At 31.3% G+C, this 19947-nt stretch overlaps 4 protein-coding genes, 3 long non-coding RNA genes and 4 other non-coding genes across 15 annotated transcripts; 4 read left to right on the forward strand and 7 right to left on the reverse strand.

Moving 5' to 3' along the window:
* Positions 1-26: 26 nt before the first annotated feature.
* Positions 27-3688, reverse strand: LOC105143811 (cytoplasmic dynein 2 intermediate chain 2). The gene is made up of 9 exons (XM_011052311.2): positions 3429-3688; positions 3249-3333; positions 2669-2884; positions 2374-2605; positions 1831-2032; positions 1556-1752; positions 1340-1482; positions 582-784; positions 27-235 (listed from the first exon to the last, which is right to left on the reverse strand). Exons 1-9 carry the CDS (start codon positions 3485-3487, stop codon positions 166-168), a joined length of 1407 nt encoding a protein of 468 aa, XP_011050613.1. The 5' UTR covers positions 3488-3688; the 3' UTR covers positions 27-165.
* On the forward strand, positions 2026-2938 carry LOC147909745 (uncharacterized). Its single transcript, XR_015545208.1, has 2 exons — positions 2026-2182; positions 2270-2938. It is a non-coding gene; the product is annotated as an uncharacterized LOC147909745 (long non-coding RNA).
* A 920-nt stretch (positions 3689-4608) lies between the features above and the next one.
* On the reverse strand, positions 4609-6992 carry LOC105143810 (uncharacterized). The gene is made up of 3 exons (XM_011052309.2): positions 6867-6992; positions 6069-6245; positions 4609-5475 (listed from the first exon to the last, which is right to left on the reverse strand). Exons 1-3 carry the CDS (start codon positions 6958-6960, stop codon positions 5285-5287), a joined length of 462 nt encoding a protein of 153 aa, XP_011050611.1. The 5' UTR covers positions 6961-6992; the 3' UTR covers positions 4609-5284.
* Positions 5385-6203, forward strand: LOC105143809 (uncharacterized). The gene is made up of 2 exons (XR_845800.2): positions 5385-5519; positions 6032-6203. It is a non-coding gene; the product is annotated as an uncharacterized LOC105143809 (long non-coding RNA).
* A 2491-nt stretch (positions 6993-9483) lies between the features above and the next one.
* Positions 9484-12766, forward strand: emei (transmembrane protein 161-like emei). 2 transcript variants are annotated; one of them, XM_087406558.1, is made up of 11 exons: positions 9484-9791; positions 9969-10072; positions 10158-10413; positions 10573-10652; positions 10755-10970; positions 11219-11335; positions 11404-11544; positions 11620-11794; positions 11890-11986; positions 12060-12223; positions 12302-12766. In XM_087406558.1, the coding sequence occupies exons 1-11, from the start codon at positions 9759-9761 to the stop codon at positions 12437-12439; spliced, it is 1521 nt and encodes a 506-aa protein (XP_087262684.1). In that variant the 5' UTR covers positions 9484-9758; the 3' UTR covers positions 12440-12766. The 2 variants fall into 2 exon arrangements, with proteins under 2 accessions (XP_087262684.1, XP_011050610.1); XM_011052308.2 differs by having other exon boundaries at positions 9485-9791; positions 12320-12766.
* A 141-nt stretch (positions 12767-12907) lies between these two features.
* LOC105143806 (uncharacterized) lies at positions 12908-15660 on the forward strand. 2 transcript variants are annotated; one of them, XM_011052306.2, is made up of 4 exons: positions 12908-13394; positions 13861-14128; positions 14465-14721; positions 15222-15660. In XM_011052306.2, exons 1-4 carry the CDS (start codon positions 13389-13391, stop codon positions 15360-15362), a joined length of 672 nt encoding a protein of 223 aa, XP_011050608.2. In that variant the 5' UTR covers positions 12908-13388; the 3' UTR covers positions 15363-15660. The 2 variants fall into 2 exon arrangements, with proteins under 2 accessions (XP_011050608.2, XP_011050609.2); XM_011052307.2 differs by having other exon boundaries at positions 13861-14056.
* Positions 15661-15737: 77 nt separating this feature from the next.
* On the reverse strand, positions 15738-15811 carry TRNAT-AGU (transfer RNA threonine (anticodon AGU)). The gene has a single exon. It is a non-coding gene; the product is annotated as a tRNA-Thr (tRNA).
* A 415-nt stretch (positions 15812-16226) lies between these two features.
* On the reverse strand, positions 16227-19932 carry LOC147909747 (uncharacterized). Of its 3 annotated transcripts, XR_015545206.1 has the most exons (3): positions 19816-19932; positions 16984-18707; positions 16227-16729 (listed from the first exon to the last, which is right to left on the reverse strand). It is a non-coding gene; the product is annotated as an uncharacterized LOC147909747 (long non-coding RNA). The 3 variants fall into 3 exon arrangements; XR_015545207.1 differs by lacking the exon at positions 19816-19932 and having other exon boundaries at positions 16227-16726; positions 16984-18939; XR_015545205.1 differs by lacking the exon at positions 19816-19932 and having other exon boundaries at positions 16984-18854.
* Positions 16240-16311, reverse strand: TRNAD-GUC (transfer RNA aspartic acid (anticodon GUC)). The gene has a single exon. It is a non-coding gene; the product is annotated as a tRNA-Asp (tRNA).
* On the reverse strand, positions 16632-16713 carry TRNAS-AGA (transfer RNA serine (anticodon AGA)). Its single transcript has one exon. It is a non-coding gene; the product is annotated as a tRNA-Ser (tRNA).
* Positions 17010-17081, reverse strand: TRNAW-CCA (transfer RNA tryptophan (anticodon CCA)). Its single transcript has one exon. It is a non-coding gene; the product is annotated as a tRNA-Trp (tRNA).
* Positions 19933-19947: the final 15 nt, after the last annotated feature.

A 19947-nucleotide genomic window follows, 5' to 3' on the forward strand; every position in this document is an offset into this window, starting at 1 on the left:
AAAGGAAAATTTAGTATGTTATGATATAAAGATAGTTCAATGTTCCAATTTATTTCAGTATAAACATTTACATACAATACATATGTGCAACATATAAAACATACATAGCGATGTGTCAGTCCATTCAGCAAATGGCGCAAGCAATTGCGTCAATCAGAACTACGTTCAAAACAAGTGACGTGGAAATTTCCATATTTCAACATTCGCACGAACATCTCCAATAGCCAGCATATCTCTATAAAAATAGGACATATTTATGATCTTTCGAATGTATAATTTTTTCCTTAATTTTTACTAATCTCTTGTATTGTAAATAAATAATTTAACATATGTACATTTTTAGTAAATGCCTTATAGGATTGTTTAAAAAATTGTTCGACCTTCAACTATGATGTGATGACGCAAATTATAATTGTACAAATATGTAAATATTTTAAATTTTTATTATAGATACATTTTTTTTTTTTTTTATAGAAAAGAATATGTCAGGAAAACGAGCTCTGTTGAGCTCTGTCTTGTTTCACTTAGAATTAACAAAAGAGAAATGTGAGTGATGAATCATCCAAACTTAATTATCTTACCTCTTGGAATTTATACATAAGCTGCTGATACTTTCTTTGCCAGTCACCTCAACTTTCACATACGCTACGGGTTTACCATCTGTGACGTTGTAGAATTTTACACACGCGCCTGCTCCGTAAACTGCGAATATGTCTTGATTGCCAATCATCCATGTTAATCCCACAATTGTATTATCCACGGAAATGGTTTGATGACTGACATGCTACGTTCATATAACACAATTATATGATGTCAGTTATATTTAAAAAATTAAAATTAATATATAATAAACATTTTTGTAAAAATTTGACTATTATTTCACTTTTTTCTCTTCTATACTTATTATTAGGATATTTTAAAAAATGTTTTATCTCTGGTATTTTTATCTCTAATCTTTTGAATAAGTATTGTTCGCAGAATAGTCACGTTTTGCCAAGAATGACGAGTTCTTACGTGAATATCAGGCATGAAAAAGCAGACTCATGTTTCGCTTAAATACTTGTATATTCAAAGATAATATTTGTAGCAAGTAATTGTAAAATACAACAGAATTCTGTAGAATTTTCTATTTCTCTAATTTTATTTTACATAGATGCTATTTATATGCCAGAATTTCTTTTAACACAATTTAATTTACATAATTATCATTCATTTTTAATCTCTATATTACAGAAAAACTCAATTGAAATAAACAAAGATATCAAATAATGTTCCTTTTTATTTTTATAAGATTAAAATCGTAATTAGTAAGGCTAAAACATGACATATGGAAGTTTACCTCGTCAAGATTGTATATACGGATTTCCTTATCCGTGGCACTGCTGACAAACAAATTGCGTAACGGTGAGCACTTAATACAGGTAATGCTACCTCCATGTCTTTCATATTCATCGATTACAGGATCTATAAGCGTGGCATCTCCTGAAATTAATATAAGTCTTGTTTACGATGAAAAATTGTACATTATATTATCCTGTTATTAATAGATGTGAACCTTCGATAGGAGTTATGCTGTCCAAGCTACATTTATAAATTCCACCGCATAGTGTTCCAACGATAAATATACTGGGATGCTTCAGTGAAAAATCGAAGCTTGTGATACACAGTCCTGCTTCTGCAGCGCGTTCGCTACCTCCGGCGCTGCGTGGCCTAGCATTTTCCACCGGATTACGTTCCTTGACTATTTTGAATCTGTAATACAACAGAGATTGCATAAACGGGATTGCACATATAATTGAAATAATCGATTAAATAGCCAGCAGTACGCACCGTTTATGCAACTGAACGGTTGTAAAGTTAGCCGTCAATTTGTGAATCAATATGTATCCATCTCTGCTGGAACTCAACAACAAGGTCACGTCGTTCACGGATCTTGGTCTCCAGCATACTTGGGACACGCAGTCGCCATGCGTGCATACATGCATGGGTACGACGGAATCGTCGTTCCTGAGATTCCAGATTAATACATCCCCTTAAGAAATCATACAAACATTTATCAAATATATGCGATAGCGAGATGTGAATTTTGTTAATATTGCTGCTAATTGGAATTAATCTTCTACCGACAGTTGGGATCCTGAAAAGTACTATCAACATTTTCTTGGTAAATTTAAATTAAAAAGTAAGTAAATTCAAAATCCAACTTCTTCGATGGTAAAAGCCTTGATCGTTAAAGCCTTGACAACCAAGAATATAAGAATTTTTTCAGAATTTTATAAAATCCGGAATACAAAAAATTTGCTGTTTCTTGATCCCTATTGCTGACAGAAGAGTTAAAAATCATGTTGCTGTCAGTAGATCAAAGAAATTTACAATTAGATCCGGCTGCGAGGATAGAGGGTTCTGTTGGATGATAACACAGCGTTGTAACACATCCATTCGTCTCTAACGTTCTAATAGGCACGTCTATAATATTATCTTCAGTTGTGAGATTGTATAACTGGACTGTAGAAAGATGATCGCACCATGCTTCGTGATAAGTATGACTGAAGCCTACTGCTAACGTTCCACCAACGGTGCTCCAAGATAAATCACTTATTTTAATCTAAAAAGCATTTAATCATTTAATCTCGTATATGAGTTATATAATTTTATTAAAAAGATGTACCTGAGTATCTGGTTCCTTTGGTGTGCTTATTTTTTTTAATAGTTCTATATTAGCGGATGATGCTTCGGTTACATTTGGATTATAGTCGTCAAAAGCATTAGTAGCATAAGCTTCATCAAGGGCCTCCAGGATCCCCGGCGTGACTTTTTTCAGAAACTTTGCCAGTTTATCATAATCCACTTGTACATCTGTTTTTTGTCCATTTACTGTTTGAATCTGAAATTAATAAAAATGAATGTGTTGAAATAAAATAATGAAAAAAAAAACAAAGATAGTTATTTAAGTACAGTGTTAATTTGAAACATCTATGGTTGGTTCTACTTGGCACTTACACAATGCTTGCAAGCATTTATTTTTGTTTTATACTATATATAAACAAAAATGAAATTATTCCAAGAACATTGCAAGCGTCAAGTGAAGGAACTAAACCTATAAGATTTAAATACAAGATGTAGATATAAAGAAGCTATTACAGTTTATTAACATTTTGCACATTTTTTCAAGAAGTTACTTTGTCTTGCTAAGCGTAAACAAAATCTTCTAAAAATTTTGGAATTCAAATAAAATCTTAATAACATACCCCAATACTTCTTGTCTCTGTGCTCTGCGTTTCATCAGCGGTATAGACTATCTCTGTTGTTTGAACATTTGCGGACGTTTCCAATCTAGTAGAGAATGATATGTTGCGTTATTAATTAGATTAAAGGATTATTTATATATACATATAAATTTTACAACAATAATTAAAATTACAGCTCACCTCGCAGTAGACAATTCCGAATTGAAGCTCACAACGTCGAAGGACTTGGTGCTAAACATTGTTGTCGATCAAGTTTTTCCGTAATTTCTCTCTTTTTTTATTAAGCGTTCTGATTTATGTATAATTAAAAAAGTTATAAATTATACTCTCTCTTTAAGGACACCCGATATTCGGTTGTCACTGACACTATCGAGATGTATATTTGTGGCATCAGCATCAGCTGTTAAACCGTTCTCGCCATCTATACCATGTTGGATGCAATGACTATGTACTAACTTAAAATCAGATGTATAAAATTTCTTAACCGATAACATAGGTTAAAGCAAGCTTTCGCAACGTTATTTGGAGGAATATACTATATTTTGGTGTGCTTTTCACAGTGTTTTGAAAAGTTTTGAAAAATCCATAGTGTAAGAATGACGGTTGAATTCTTACTTAAAAAATTTTAATTTATTTATTAACATTATTTCAGATAAATAAATTATTTGCACGTTTTTTTTATTTGTATATATCATCTTTTTAAAGTGTCGATTTCATTTCACACATTACTTGTATTCTTATATGTAATATATATATATATATATATATATATATATATATATGATATCCATTTTTGTTGGCGCTTTATTTTTAATTATTCAAATTACTATTATTTTTAATTCAAATTAAAACATATGATTTTTTTAATTAAAAACAAAAATTAGTTAATCTTCTATGGATCGAATTTTTTCATGACTATAAAAAAAATTATATAATGTGAAATCAATATCAAAATACAAATTAACAATGAATTCAGCAATTTCAATGATTTTGTAACGAATATGGTTTTGTAACTTTAAAGTAACAACTTACAACGTTTGCACTTGTAAAAGCTTAAGTATGGAATTCCATAAAACAATCTATACTTGACATTAAACAAAGATATACGTTGCATTTCGAACATTTTATTTTTTGATTGTGCACCCCTGTTTTTTGCAACGTCCCCTCTTATCCGGAAAAATTGGCCAATGTGCTATTTCATCTTTTGCATGTCTTTCACTGGAAATATTGCATGTGATCTTCTTAAATTAAATAAATTAATAAAATATCGATATATACTAGTATGTGAATTGAAAGTTACATGGGCCCATAGAGAGTTAAAGTCTGTATTATTCTAAATTTACATAAACAATCAACAATCATCAGGAGAATCACTGCGAAATATAATTCTGTGTATTTAATTTAAACAATTTTTGAATCTTTTTTTACATTAACAAGATTAATATTATTTCTAATTTTTTTTACGAATTAGATTGTTAATTTCCCATATTGAGACAAAAGACTTTCCTTTACAAAGTTTGAATAATAATTGATTTTATGCGAAGTTGTTCTACTGTAGCAATTTTTTAAAAATCTGTTATGAAATTATATAACGTTTTTAACACAGTAAGTTTTTAAAAATATCGTACACAATTTGTTATCTTTTATAAATTAATATTAATTAAGCATATGAAACACTTTTTATTTTATTTCAATTTATTGTTTATATATGACTACTAATTAGCATTTTTAATTTAAATAATAATTTAAAAAGGTAGTAAAAATATAATAACAGAATAAAACAATATACAATAATATAACAAATAGAATAATGTAAAAATAGAATAATGTACAAATAGAATAGAACAACACTTAACAACACTTTAATTTAAACTTTAATTTCTTGAATATTTCGTGAATATTTTCGGTCTACTATTACTGTCAACACACAATTGAAAATATTTCTTCAATGTTACTCGTTTCTTTCCTCGAAATATTTGGCCCCGTATAATCATAATGATTATGATGTTTCCGGTCACTTTGATTGACAGAAAATTCTACTTGCAGATGCCATGTTTACAGGATAATCCGTCAGCGCAAGGACACAGAATGTAGTGAATATCTTTAACTTCGATTTGTGAAGTGTCCGGGTAAGTCAAAATGGTCGTGATAGTTTCAGCGTTTACTCGGCATTGTTCATCTTTCTGTTGAAACGGCATGCAAGTCGGTATTGAGTACCTCATAGGCCCTAAAAGGAATCAATAATAGTCAATGCACCTTAGAGTTCGAAATGTATGTACTTTTTTAACTGGAAATATATATCTAGTATATTTATGTTCCTTTGTTATTAGAATGTTTTAAATATTACTATTTTATACATATATAAATATATATATATATATATATTAGGTGTTGGAATTAATTCGTAGCGTTTTACAAGTGATGGGAAGTACTTTCATTAATGTATTTTTTAATGCTCATGTGAAATAAATAACATTCTTTCATTAAAAAACGCTACGAATTAATTCCAACACCTAATATATATATATATATATATGTATTAATATTACAGGAAGGAATGTTATACCATGAGAAAAATTTCTGGTTGAAAATGAATGAACCAGAAGATTCTGATTAAATTAATCAAAATTCTGATTATCTTAACTAGAATTATAATAGATTCAACCAAAAAATTCTGATTTGTCCATTTTCAATCAGGATTTATGTAATTATAAGTATACACACACATATATATGTATTAATCTAAAAAGATATTTTTTTATGCAAAGAGGCACTTTTTTCAGGGCACTTAAATTTTAAACAAAAAAAAGAGAGCCAAACCTAGCAAGCAGCAGAAATTTGATTTGCACTCCGTATTGGTTGCACATTGGTCGTTCGTTTGAAAGGCCGGAAAGGAAGAAGTCACAGGATCGATATTTAGAGAAACCACAATTGAAGTGATGAGTATAACTACACTCAACATCGGCGACATAATTGTTTGTTTAGATTTAATAATCTCTGGAAAATAAAAAATTGCATGGCGAAATAATTCTGTAAAATAATTCCAAATCGGGAAGCATTCGACGCTTTTTTATCTTATTATGCATACATTATTTATAATAATTATTTATTATAAAAAATTAATTTATTATTAAATAAAAGAGATACTTGTTATATGTGTAAACAATAAAACAAGAGTTAATAATCTTTACTTAAGGTTTGTTCCTCGTTGTATGCTCCAGCATGCTCCAATGTACTCCTGTTGTAGCTCCTACTCACTTCGACGACCGCGTTAAAGTGAGTAAATGTTATGGTAGGATCATTTTAGAGCATGTTAAGAGCATGCGACACGAACAAACCTTTAGAGATTCTTGGTTGAATTACCAATTCATGTAGTAAATCTACAAACGTGCAATTAAAAGCTATTAATGAACGTAACAACGGCAGAAATGTCATAAGAATTATAATTAGTTCTGTGTTAAATGAAATATTTCTCCCGTAGGACTTCCTCGCGGAATTTTCGCGAAAGCCGGTCGTGAATTTTCGATCGCCGTGTGCGTCATCGCGCGTAAAAAGACACGCCGCCGCCGCCTACGAATCTCCTTGCGCGAAAACAACAGACACGAACATATTACGAACCTATCGTTATGAATCGTGGTCCACTGCTCGCCGCACAGCCTGCTCGACGTATGATTGCGCGAACTGATGAACGCATCGTTTTATACCGCTGCATTCTCTCCGCGTTCTGATGGCGTAAAAGGACGTGTTTCCGTGTCCGCTCAGGAATAATCACCAAATGAAACGGCGATTTTTTTTTAGACCGACCGCTTGTCAACTGAGAAGCTTACTTTTCTTATTCTTACTTTTGGAAGCTTGAAAAATGCATTTTTAATAGTCCCTGAGAGATTTTTATTTTTTATGAAAAACCATACATATGATAACTATTCTGACGATTAAATCAAGATATATACACGTTAATAAAATAGCGATAGACAGTTTATTGAAAGAAAAAAAATAAGGAAGATAATAAAACACATATGTGTGTATATGTACATATGTAAAGAGTTAGTAATAGATTTAATCCTTTTTGTAAAATAAATCTTCCTTAAGTGCTACTTAATCAATTAATGTTTTTTTTTTACTTTTCTTCCTATTAGGGATTGTTAGAAACTCCGCTGTTTGTCAAACAAATTAATGAAGATATAAATATACACGAAATATCATTATTTAATATTTACTTTTTTTATGGGTGAGAAATTTCTTTTTATGCATCCTTTCTGCATTTAACCGCATATTTATTCAAATGATTTGCATTTTTAGAAAATTGTTTAACAAACCTAACTGAGGATGAGTTGAATAATGTACTTTTTCTATTTTCACTTGTAATAACTTTTAAAAACTGTTAGAAGTTATGTAATGACTATATTGTTTTAGTTATAATAGATATCTTCTATTTAATGATACAAGTCGACACAAGTATCGTTTTGCCGTTGTTAGATATTCATCGAATGCAAAGAAAGATAAAACGACATTTGTGACTTGTGTCACTAAGTGGAAGACATCATACAATATTTATTGTAGTAAAATTTATTATTTAAATCTATTATTTTATAAAATAAAAAATTGTGTTACGTTAGACACACGACACATGTTTGCGTGGTAAACAAAATTGATAAATTTATTATTAATATAATTATGCCGTTAATAAATAAATCTTTATATTTTTTCTCTCGTTTGTAGAATGTAAGCACGGACTTCTATAATTCTATTATGTACCTACATTCATTTGTATGTGAATCACACTCTTAATATAGATTGGATGTATCTGACAATGAACAATATATTAGATGAACTAATTGAAATGCTCAAAGACATTAGCGTCACAGGCTGATTGTGTGTATCATTACGCAATCGAGGATTCGGAGTTTCCAGAATGCAAATTAATAAGTTCGCCAATGTGGAAAATGATTTCTGAGAAATTTCAAAGATATCTGCGCATTTTTTTCTTCAGATTCAAGACAAATTATCTAACATATTTATAATGTGACTTTTTAATATCAGTTTCTTAATCGTGCGTAAAATTTCTGCATCTCCAAATCATGCTGTCTTTTTGTACGATTTACCACAACGAAAATTTATTTATCATACTGTAATTATAATTATATATATATTTCGAGCATTTCTTCGATTCTATATATAATTCTTGGTTTATAGTTCAAGCATTGGCAAAACTGTGCAACTACGTAATACATCGTTTTCTACTATTGTCTATCTGCAGACAATAATAATTATAGAAGAAAGACTAGCCGTAGGGTATATGTGCATACATTACAAAACACTTACACGAGCGTCAGATTTGTTTATTGCGATCTGCGTAATTATATATATATCTGAAGATGAAAGATTATTATAATTACAAACGAGCATATATATATTCATGTGTCGGCTGATGATAAATTAAAACTCACATATGTATAAAAACATAGCAAAAATTTAACACATATATTGTATCAAGTATATAATAAATTACTTATTAATGCGCCGGACAAGTTATCGATACATTAAAGTAATTTAAAAGTGTTAGTATTATGGATCAGCCCAGATATGATTTTGCATTCGTGTATTTATTTTTATGTGAAAGAGGGAAGAATTTTGTTTTTTCAAATACACAGCATAATTATATATCATTAAATTGTAATTATTATTGTAATTATTATTAATTTATTATTATTTTATTATATTATTATATTATTATTATAATAAAAAATATAATAATCGAAGAACTCAATATTTAAAAATTCAAAAGAAAACATAAAGAATAAATAAAAATCAAGCATAGTGAAATGCAAATTAAATAAACATCATATTATTCAAAATTTACATAAACATTCAATAAACATTTCAAGTTCTCTTCGGACCATCCTCAGTAAATATTTTGACTTCTAATTTGAACTCGAAGAACAATTCGATCAGTCAATTTAATTTGCAGATACATTGTTCACTGATGATGACCCAAAACATTTGAACGTTTATGTGAATTTAAAAAAAAAATCGAAAAACAAAAAATCAACGAATAATCATTAAAAATAAAAAATGATCATATAATAAAAATAATAATCATGCATAAAATAATAATAAAAAATCTACAAATATAATCATACGAGTACATGATCGACGCACGGTTATACGTCACATTTTATCGCGATTATGCTGTTGATTATCCTGTTGACTAGGTGTCGACGGCGTTCCTCGTTGCAGCGGTTAACTTGTGACGACATGATAACTGTGGATAACTGGAAATAACCTGAAATAACCTCGTGTTGCCCCGTGCGAGGCAACTCCGTGTGCTTGATGTATTATGCGGTGGCCAAGTTATAACTATTTATAAAACCAGCTCGCGACTGGCGTACTTCCTTTAAGATGATAGAGCAAATATTATTCGTGGCAAATCGGGCGTATTTTGCTGTTGCGTCTTTCAGAATTAATTGAGATCTCGGATACTTCGTTGCCTCCAATGGAGCGGTCCTGTTTATGAGACTTCCTCCTGCCGATACATTAAGCATGGTAAATTTAAGGATGAAAACAATGAAAACAATGAAAACATGTGTCTTACAGAAATCACATTCTAGTTTTATATTGATTGTTTAAAACTTTTTCTATTTCTTTAAATGTATCTTTTGAACTTATCTCTTTATGTTTATGTCTTGTATTTAATTTTATATTTAATGACATTTCTTTCAGGCTCTTCTAGGAGCGCAATTGGTCATCACCCTTGTAATGGTCAGTGTTATACAAAAGTTGAGTCCACATTTTTCCTTTGCTAGGTGGATCTTATGTTCCACAGGGTATGTATCTTCATGTATAATTATAGAAATAATGGACAGTAATAGCATGGTAAGATCTATCATCTCTGTTTTTCTGTTTGCACAGATTGACACGATATCTGTATCCAACAGATCAGCAACTCAGAGCATTAGCCGGTGTGCCGAAAGAGAAACCAAAGAGAGGAAAACATAGCGAGAACGGCAAAGTGGGAGATGTGTTTCACGTCCCTAGAAATTTAGATATCAAACTTGAAAGTGCAAAAATAACTATTCTCGATGTAGTGAACTTAAAATATTATACGGAATATCAGTGGCTATTGGACTTCTCTGTATATGCTATCATTGTTTATGTACTGACAGAGGTTAGTACTCTTTAATTGCCGTTCTTTAATTAATACGAATATTTGTCTATACGAACAAAATACTTATCTTTAATGGCAATTTTAACTAGTATTTATATTCTATACAGTTGAGAGAGAGATTATAATATTGTCTAAAATTTCTCCTTTATCACTCAACAGGTGTACAATTATTTGTATCCAATCAAAGATGAAATTAATCTCAGTATACTTTGGTGTGTGGTGGTTTTGGGCTTTGCATTGTATCCTTTGAATTAAAATTTTTAACAGAAAATATGTAAAACTTCCTATTTTCTAAGGGATGAAAATCATGTTATGGTATTGCTTCCTTATATAATTTATAGTAAAGTGCTACTTTCCCTTTGGATACAATATTTCAAGGGTGAAGAGAGTGTTGGTGAAAGGTCCACGTGCATCGTTACTGGATTTGCATATCTTCTTATTGCTATGATGGTACTGATAATTGATGAAAATAAGTTGGAAATTGGATTGGAAAAAGCATATACGAGTTTCAATCATAGTGCTTCTCGTTTTTTAGATACTCAAGGGCTTTCTTCGACGTAAGTTTAATTAAATACTTGAATAAATAATTTTAAATCTGTTGCATGTTTCATTGATTATATAAAATACTGTTAGTAAAAGAATATTTCAGTAATAGATCTTTATCATTCATCAACTTTAAATACATTTTTTAAGAATAATTTAATACAGCCTATCTAATATTAAAGATTAAATAATAACTATTTCTATTATTGTAAGTAATGTTTTTGTTTTTGTTACAATGACATTACTAATATATTTAATATAGGGGACCAGCCTCAAAAATCGTTCTGAAGTTTTTTCTTGCTATATGGTGCGGTTTATTGGGATCTTTGTTTACCTTCCCGGGATTAAGGGCGTCAAAAATGCATTGGGATACGTTAAGGTAAAATAAACACAATTAATTTAATTGAAATATTGAATGCTGATTAATATATATGGAAATAATTGCAGATATTATAAAGATAATAAGTTTTTAGTGCTAATAGCAAATATTAGTTATGCCTCGCCACTTTTGTTGGTAAGCCTATGGATTACACCTATAAGTAGGGATTATTTGACTGTTCGAATATTCAGTGGCATGACTGCTCCATTGTAAGTTGACATTGAGAGAAAATAACAAATTAATATCTAAATAAATTGTAAAAAATTGAAAAAATTTTATTACAGAATGACAGTAGCAAGGTTTGAAAGTTTGAGATTGATTATTATTGTTGTTGCCAGTTTATTAAAAATTGTACTCATGCCGATATATCTACAATCTTACTTAAATCTCGCCATTCAGAGATTAGAGATACAAAAGAAAGAAGCTGGCCGAATAACTAATGTTGATTTGCAGAAAAAGGTTTGTGTCATAATATTATGAATTTACATAATTATTTTAACTGAAAACTTTGTTTTTTTGCTAAATAATGAAACAAGTTTTCTTTATTGTTGCAGATTGCAGCTGTATATTATTATCTATGTGTAGTGGCGCTTCAATTTGTTGTTCCCATAATTATATGTTTATTTTTTACGTTTTTGTACAAAACACTTGGTATGAAAAATATTGTGAAATATATAGTTTATTTACTTTAAATATATATATATTTTTTTTTAAATTATATCAGGTGGTTTTACCTGGGAAGGCATCTTAAAAGGAATGTTGGAGGAAGAATGCCCAGCGGATGAATTACCGAAATCACTATCATCTATCGTTAATATTGATAATATCGACAAGACTGTTATACAAACTGCTGAAGAAGTTCAACTCGCGCTAGGTTCATTGAAACAAGTAATATTTTAAGATATTCGTTAAAAAAAATTACATTTTATCACAGAAGCTTTTAAGCAATGTTTCAATGATACAAAGAAAATGTCTTGTTTACAGATATTTACCACAGATGTGTACAGAGGCGTCTTAGGGCTAGCGACGTGGTGGAGTTGCTTCGCACTATTATCGACCAGTGCCATGGGCATGTTTTATCAGTCGTACTTCTCGAACATGTGAAATGATTTGGGGGAAAAATTCAGACGTCACATCGCACAAATTTTCATTAATTCACAGATCAACCATTCATTAATTAGGCATAACATTGTTCATTGAGATACATATTTTCAGATTATCTATTTTAACGTCTATCGCCAAATAATTAAGATAACGGCTATTGATAACGTAAGATTTTTTAATGCATATGGCAATAAGTAGTACTACAGTTGTATTGTAAATAAAAACATTCTGGGACTTAAATAAAAACTATAATCGTGTTAAAAACATGATTATAGTATAGTAACGTGTATTTACGTAATATACAAATAAAATAGAATTAAATTACAATGTTGAATATTGTTGTAATTGTTTGCTATTTCCATCAAATATATTGAAGACTATAATCAAAAATATATTATTAAAAGAATTCGCAGTATAAAATAAATATTCGCTATGATATAAATGCGATTATCACTACCGAGATTAGATACTTGAAATTCTATAATCGTTCATCACATCGCAATTAATACTCACCATACGCCCACACTATTGTTGCATTAAGCATTTCGAAAGTGACTTTCTCCGTTATCAGCGATCTTGATCTTAGAAGAAATTATTTTGTTTACAGTCTTAATGTAAAAAATACTCATTTTTTTCTGCCGTTAAAAATAGATGATACACTGGTTGCGAGAACCTTATCATCCTATGGCTTTCGTCTGTCACATTTTAAGTAAACTATTACGCGTCGTTTGATTACGATTCATGGATTGTTCGACATTTTACATCCCGGAGAAAGTGTCTCGATGAAATGATGTCGATCGGATGCATCTCACGTTTCGCACCAGCCGTTTCCGTAGTATATAGCTCGCCATGAGGTTTCATCGCGCCGTAATATCGTCGTGATTTTTGTCAGCGATAATACTGTTCCTCTTCATTGTACGTTACAAGATTGATCGTGCGATTTTTCATAATGTTGGTGAGTGAGACAACAGAACACATACTTTTCGTGTCTCATTTTTCAAGTGTAACGAAACGTTTCATTGGAAGCTCAAATTTAAAAAATGTGCTCTAAGAATTAAAAAAATAAGTAAAATGTATATGTCTGATCCAAATTCCAAATCTTTAAGAAATATTTTATATAAATATTGATATATGGTAATTTTTACAAGCAGAAAATAATTATAATATAACATTATTATAACAATGAGATAACGATAATTTTTTTGTAATAGTACTTGATAATTACTCTTAACTGTTATTACAATTATTAAATTATAAGAATAATAATATTTAATTTTTGTTATAATTATCAGCATATCTTTGTTATAATGTCCTTTTTTTAAAGATATTTATTACTTAAGTATAGATATTATCTTTCAGAAACTCACTATATTACACTAATTAAATATCGCATTTGTCTCAACTGATGTCAAAAATTGCAGAAATACGCGGTTGTCTTAAGTGCGATGTATTGTTTAATCACGGCCGAGCCACCAATTCAAGCTGGAGTGAAGCCGACAAACGTAATAGGCAGTTCAGAGCAACATACCTCCTTCAGTTTCGTCCGACCGGGATTAACGCAAACGTCATTCGCATTCGCTGGGCCCAGCTCGCATCAATCATTCGCCTCCAACATCGGTAATCCTCAGCTAATTCAAAAGGTTCAACCGAGTATTGCACAAGCCCTCGCCCAAAGAAACCCTGGTTTAGGTTTGTGCTTACAATTAATAAACAATATTCAAAGTCCTTTTTTATTACACTAAGTATTTTATCATTCACATCCAATCATAGCGATATTAATTAATGATTCCTTAGTGAAAAACAAATCGGAAAGTCTTGAATTTTTTTCTTTATTTCTTTTTTCCGATGTTTAACAAAGAAAGTGTTATTAAATAAAGTCCATGTACATATGGACTTACATAATTATCTTGTCTATATTTTCACGCATACTGTGAGACGCGCCACTCACAAAAGCTGAAAAATATATCATTTAAAGAGAGATTGAGTGAATTCAATTTAATAATATATCTTTCAATCATTGCGCAGGATACTACGCACTCGGTCCCGCTGCAAGCGGAATCCTTCCGAATTTTGTGCCCGGACCGTTGATGTATCAGACCCAGACGGATCCCGCGGTCGCATTAACGTACCAGCAATTGCAGCAGCCGCAACAAGCGTATCTGCAAGCGTATCAGCCGAATGCAGCAATTTATCAATCGCAATTGGCGCAACTACTCGCCCTTCGTCAGGCACAATTGGCACAGGCTCAACAAGGACAGCTGCATGCGATTCCATCGGAACAGGTAGGTTCACTTTTGTTAGGAGACAAAAGTGAAAATTCAGACGATGCATTTATGATATAAGAAGCCTTAATTATTTTCCAAAAAATAGTATCTTATAGTATATTTTTATATGTGATATTTTTTGACAATACGGTTCACGTTTGCCGACAACAATCATATATCGCATCTTATTTCGTCGAATTATCTAAAATCTAAACTGAAATACAATATACTAATAAATTATAATAAGTCATTTGTTTGAGTAGTATTAATTAAATATTTATTAAATATAGATATATTTATTTAATACGAGAATCATTAATTTAATTTAATAATTTTTTTTTGTTAAGTAAATATTTATTTGCTGTAAGTAAATGTTTAGTTGGCACTATTCAATTAAATATTTATTAAAATTTAGTACATTTTTTCTTAGTATAGTAAGAGATAATAATTCTCATATATGGTGATTATTAAACGTTTGATTATTAAATATGATTTCTGTTAATAGTAATTGTGCACAGGTGCCTGAGACTCAGGTTCAGTTGCAGCAGAAACAGCAAACAGAACAACAATCGCAAAATTTGCTGGGTATCGCTTATTCATCTGCCCCATCAGTTGCGCGCGTGAAGATCTCTGGAAATGGATACAAGTTCGACTTCTGATCCCGAATATTACAGCAACAATACAGCGCTTATTATAACAAAAACAATTTCTGCTCATACAATTTCTCAAATACGAAACACATGCATTTATTTATTATAAAAAAATCATATAAATAAGTTAATTACATATATATTTTCAGTACTTTGTATATTAAATTATATTAAATAATTATATTAAATAATAATATAAATCATAATTAGAGTTATTTTGTTATATAAATAATCAGCTACAGTTTAAAATAAAATTTATAATAGATGTCTCGTTCAATAAGCTCTTAAATAAATATAGTATTCTAGGCATTCTAAGCGCATTATTAGGATATATTAGTCACTTATACATATTGTTATCACGAATGAAAAAAATTAACTTTGCAAAGGCCCCGGGGGGATTCGAACCCCCGATCTCCTGTTTACTAGACAGGCGCTTTAACCAACTAAGCCACGGCGCCTACGAATTCTTTTTCGACCTATCAACTCCATAAGTTCAATTGTGACGTTTAAACTTCATAACTGCATCGATTGCCTCTTTATTATATTATATTATTAATCAAAACATAGTTCAGATCACAAATTATTTATTCTGTTAACTGTATAATTTATTTTGATTGATAAATGCATAAGGTCTCTGAAAGATATTAAAAAGATACGAAAAGAATTACATTATAAATAAAGAATTGCATTATAATTGAAGTCAAATTAAAAATTTCACAATAATAAGCGCGTGTAATCTGAACTTAAAAATAACATTGCATTTTCTTTTCTGTATGTTTATTTATATTTAAAGTATCCTTATGCTGAATATATTTGGTATAAGACATTAACGTTTCAACTGCATCTTTGGATCAGGAATGAAAGAAAAAATAATTAAAAAAGAGATCTCCCCGACGGGGAATCGAACCCCGGTCTCCCGCGTGACAGGCGGGGATACTAACCACTATACTATCGAGGAATTTTTATTTGTGATTTCAAAATATGTGACATCTATTAAATTACAATAAATAGTTGTATAATAGTAAATATAGACATATTAAACATTTATGTAACTATGCAAAACATATAAAAATAATTAAAAATTTTTATTCAATTACGTCATCATGATTCATCATATAATAATGGATATTTTAAATCAATCTAATAAAAATTGAATCATTATTCCGCACTAACAATTACATTAATGAAAAAAAATAAAATAAAATAATAATTTCGCTGGCCTCCATTTTGCAAGAAAAAAGGACATTCAGTAACAAAAATAGTGTTCCCCATTATTCACGCAGTCGGTAGGACTCGAACCTACGCTCCCAGAGGGAATCTGATTTCTAGTCAGACGCCTTAACCACTCGGCCACGACTGCTACGTGTATCTACCTGCTGGAAATTCAGATACCTTGTAGTATAAATATTTCAACATATATCAAATATTAATTTCATTAATATTATATATATGAATGTGTGATATATTATACACAGCAATTGACTCGATACTAATCGTATTTTCAGATTCAAAATATTTAATATTATCCAATTCGGTATTCGCGATACGGGTATATATAAGGATGTGCGTCATTAAACGGCGCCGTTGCAAACCAAAAGGTAATAAAAATGGCGATCACGTAAAAACTCACGGAAAGCGTTGACAAAAATTAACGATTGACCCCGACGTGATTTGAACACGCAACCTTCTGATCTGGAGTCAGACGCGCTACCGTTGCGCCACGGAGTCTTGGCGGTGAGTCGCTTCCGAGTAAGAAATACATTCGTATCTCGATAAATCGGATTACAAATGATCTCATTTCTTATCTTACGTGTCATGAATTTTATATCGAACGACAATAAGAATAATTCTTGTAAACTTCTGGCGTATTCTGGCACTAAAGTTTTTAAATGAAGAACAAAGTAATTTCAAATATCGTAGCTCTTTCTTGCATTCAAAATACAATTACCTAAAAAAATTCTTTATTTCCTTATTTAAATTATTTAAATTATTTTGTTTTTTAATAATGTGCATGATATTTATACTGCAAGGAAAATAAAGGATGGCACTTGTGGACATCTTTCAAGCTTCTCTGTATTTATGACACGCATGAGAACGTATTTTTACAGACTCGCATTCACGTTTCGCATTTGATCATCCGAGCCTCAAACTCGAGGCACTTTGCAACGTGATCTGCATGCAAAAGAAACATTAAGGGCGAGAGCACAATCTTGTATAATAAAACATAACATATAATACGTAAAATAAAAAAATGGATCAAAATTCTTCATTTTCTTTCTTTCCATAAAACAGAAAGTTCTTGGAATATTGGTTGACTTTCTTACGCTTTGTGCATTATGCATTATACAAAGTGCTGTGCCTCCTTTAACACACATTCTACAATAAGCCATTAGTAATAAATCAGAAGCTAAACATTGACCAATCATAGTCAATTATTCTTTGACTGTGATTGATCAATTTTTAACTTCTGACTTCCGATTTATTACTAATGGTTTATTGCAGAATGGCCATAAGATTACCGTGTCACCAGTCACGGTCGGATCCGTTTGACGCTAACACCTGCCAGCTCGACCCGAGCGTCCCGAGTATCCGAATGTACGGGCTATACATGGACGATCGATGCATGGACGTGCGCTACTGCATGTCCCCTCCTCGCTTCTTCGCATGTGTGCGACTGTGCGTGCCGCCGTGAGAAATTGAACGCGCACATCAGCCACATCGCCAATCGCCACATGCAGCGCGCCGAGGCGAGGCGAGGCGAGGCGAGGAATTGGTGCGCGGCCGATCGTTGATCGTCGTCACCCCAGCGCGGCCGGGCCGGGCCAGCCCGGTGACGAGCACGTGGTGCGTGCTCACATCCCGCATGCGAGCACCGCGTTATCCGGACGGCACGCAGTGATAGGAGCTCGTACGACGCAGCTGTTCTCCCTACGTTGAACAGAGTTTCGCGCGGGTTGTCTCGCCGAGCCCCTCCTGCTACCAGGGAAACACATCGCGCAAGGAGGCGATCTCGAGCTCTCTCCATTCTCTCAATCAAGCACGGCCGGCTCGCCGACGATGTTCCATCATACCTTGACTTTCGCCCGTGAGGAATTTTTTCAACAGGAACGCATGCGGCCGCCCGCAATCTCGCGACGCCACCGATAGAAGCGCTGATGTCAACGACGCCGGCCTACGTATGTACATATACATACATATACATACATATGTATGTACGTGTGCACGACTGCACGCACGAGATTATGTACTGGGTGTATCGTGGAGTTGCGTAGACGATTGATTCTTCCGGAGAGTTGAAGGACATTGGAAGAATGCGTGAAATAAAGTGGCACAGCTGATCTCGTATCAATGTGTCTGTGAATATAGAAATAACGTACTCCCTCAAAAGAAATTTAATATTGTAAGTGATAAATTGATTAGTGATATATCATTTATTTTGAGTATTGAAAGCACCGTTGTTAGTACTTTTTATATTTAAAATAAGTAATTAATCACTAACCAATTTAATACTTTATAAAGTAGTTTATAGTTATAGTTTTCTCTAAGGTTTCTATTCTAGTTCTTATAGAAATTCAAAATTGATTCTAGTCAATTTAATATTAAAAATTATTTGTATATTAAAAGCATTGAACAATATAGAATATATAATAATATATTAGGTGTTGGAATTAATTCGTAGCGTTTTTTAATGAAAGAATGTTATTTATTTCACATGAGCATTAAAAAACACATTAATGAAAGTACTTCCCATCACTTGTAAAACGCTACGAATTAATTCCAATACCTAATATATATACATATAGTCTGTATCCATATACAGTATTGGTTGTCTCTTACAGAAATTTAAAGGACGGTAGTGATTAATTATTTATTTTAAATATTAAAAGCATTGAGCAAACAATAATTTTAATATTCAAAGTAAGTATTAACTTATACTATAATTATCTTCACTATTAAATTTCTATAAGATACATCCATACAGTAATATGATAATTTAGACTATATAGAGTGTACATATATAATATTATATATCGATTATATAAAATGGCTTTTTATAAGTTAATGCATTTTCATATGTTTGCATTTAAATTCCGATGAATAATACATATTTACAATAAAGCAAGATAATAAGATGTACAAAAAAAAATTTTTGTATTAAGAAATGAACTCTAAAAGAATACAGGACGTATTATTAAATTGTTGTTCATATGGTAATATTATTATTCATTAAAAAAACTATAATCGTAATAAGGATTTTCAACAATTTATGTGAAATCCTCCATAACAAACGCTTTATCCAAGAACTTTAATATATCTGAATTTTACACGATAAAACTTAGCACCTCACGATACGATATACATATTTATACGATAAATTTATTGTATCAAGTACGAGGAGATCAATATGCATTCAATTTATCTTATTCATAATTCGTAAATTACGCAAAGTTGATTTTTCTACCGCGTCGTCGCCACTCGTAAATGTCAGCAAAACATCATCGCCTTACTCCAATGTGTCGCGTGAGTCACCCTGTATATGTACATACACACTGCCTCGTTGCAGGTAATAGTCCCCACTCCTTCGCGTAGCAGG

This window comes from Acromyrmex echinatior, chromosome 5 (assembly GCF_024713525.1).
Source record: "Acromyrmex echinatior isolate Ae372 chromosome 5, ASM2471352v2, whole genome shotgun sequence".
In the NCBI taxonomy this organism is placed as follows: domain Eukaryota; kingdom Metazoa; phylum Arthropoda; class Insecta; order Hymenoptera; family Formicidae; genus Acromyrmex; species Acromyrmex echinatior.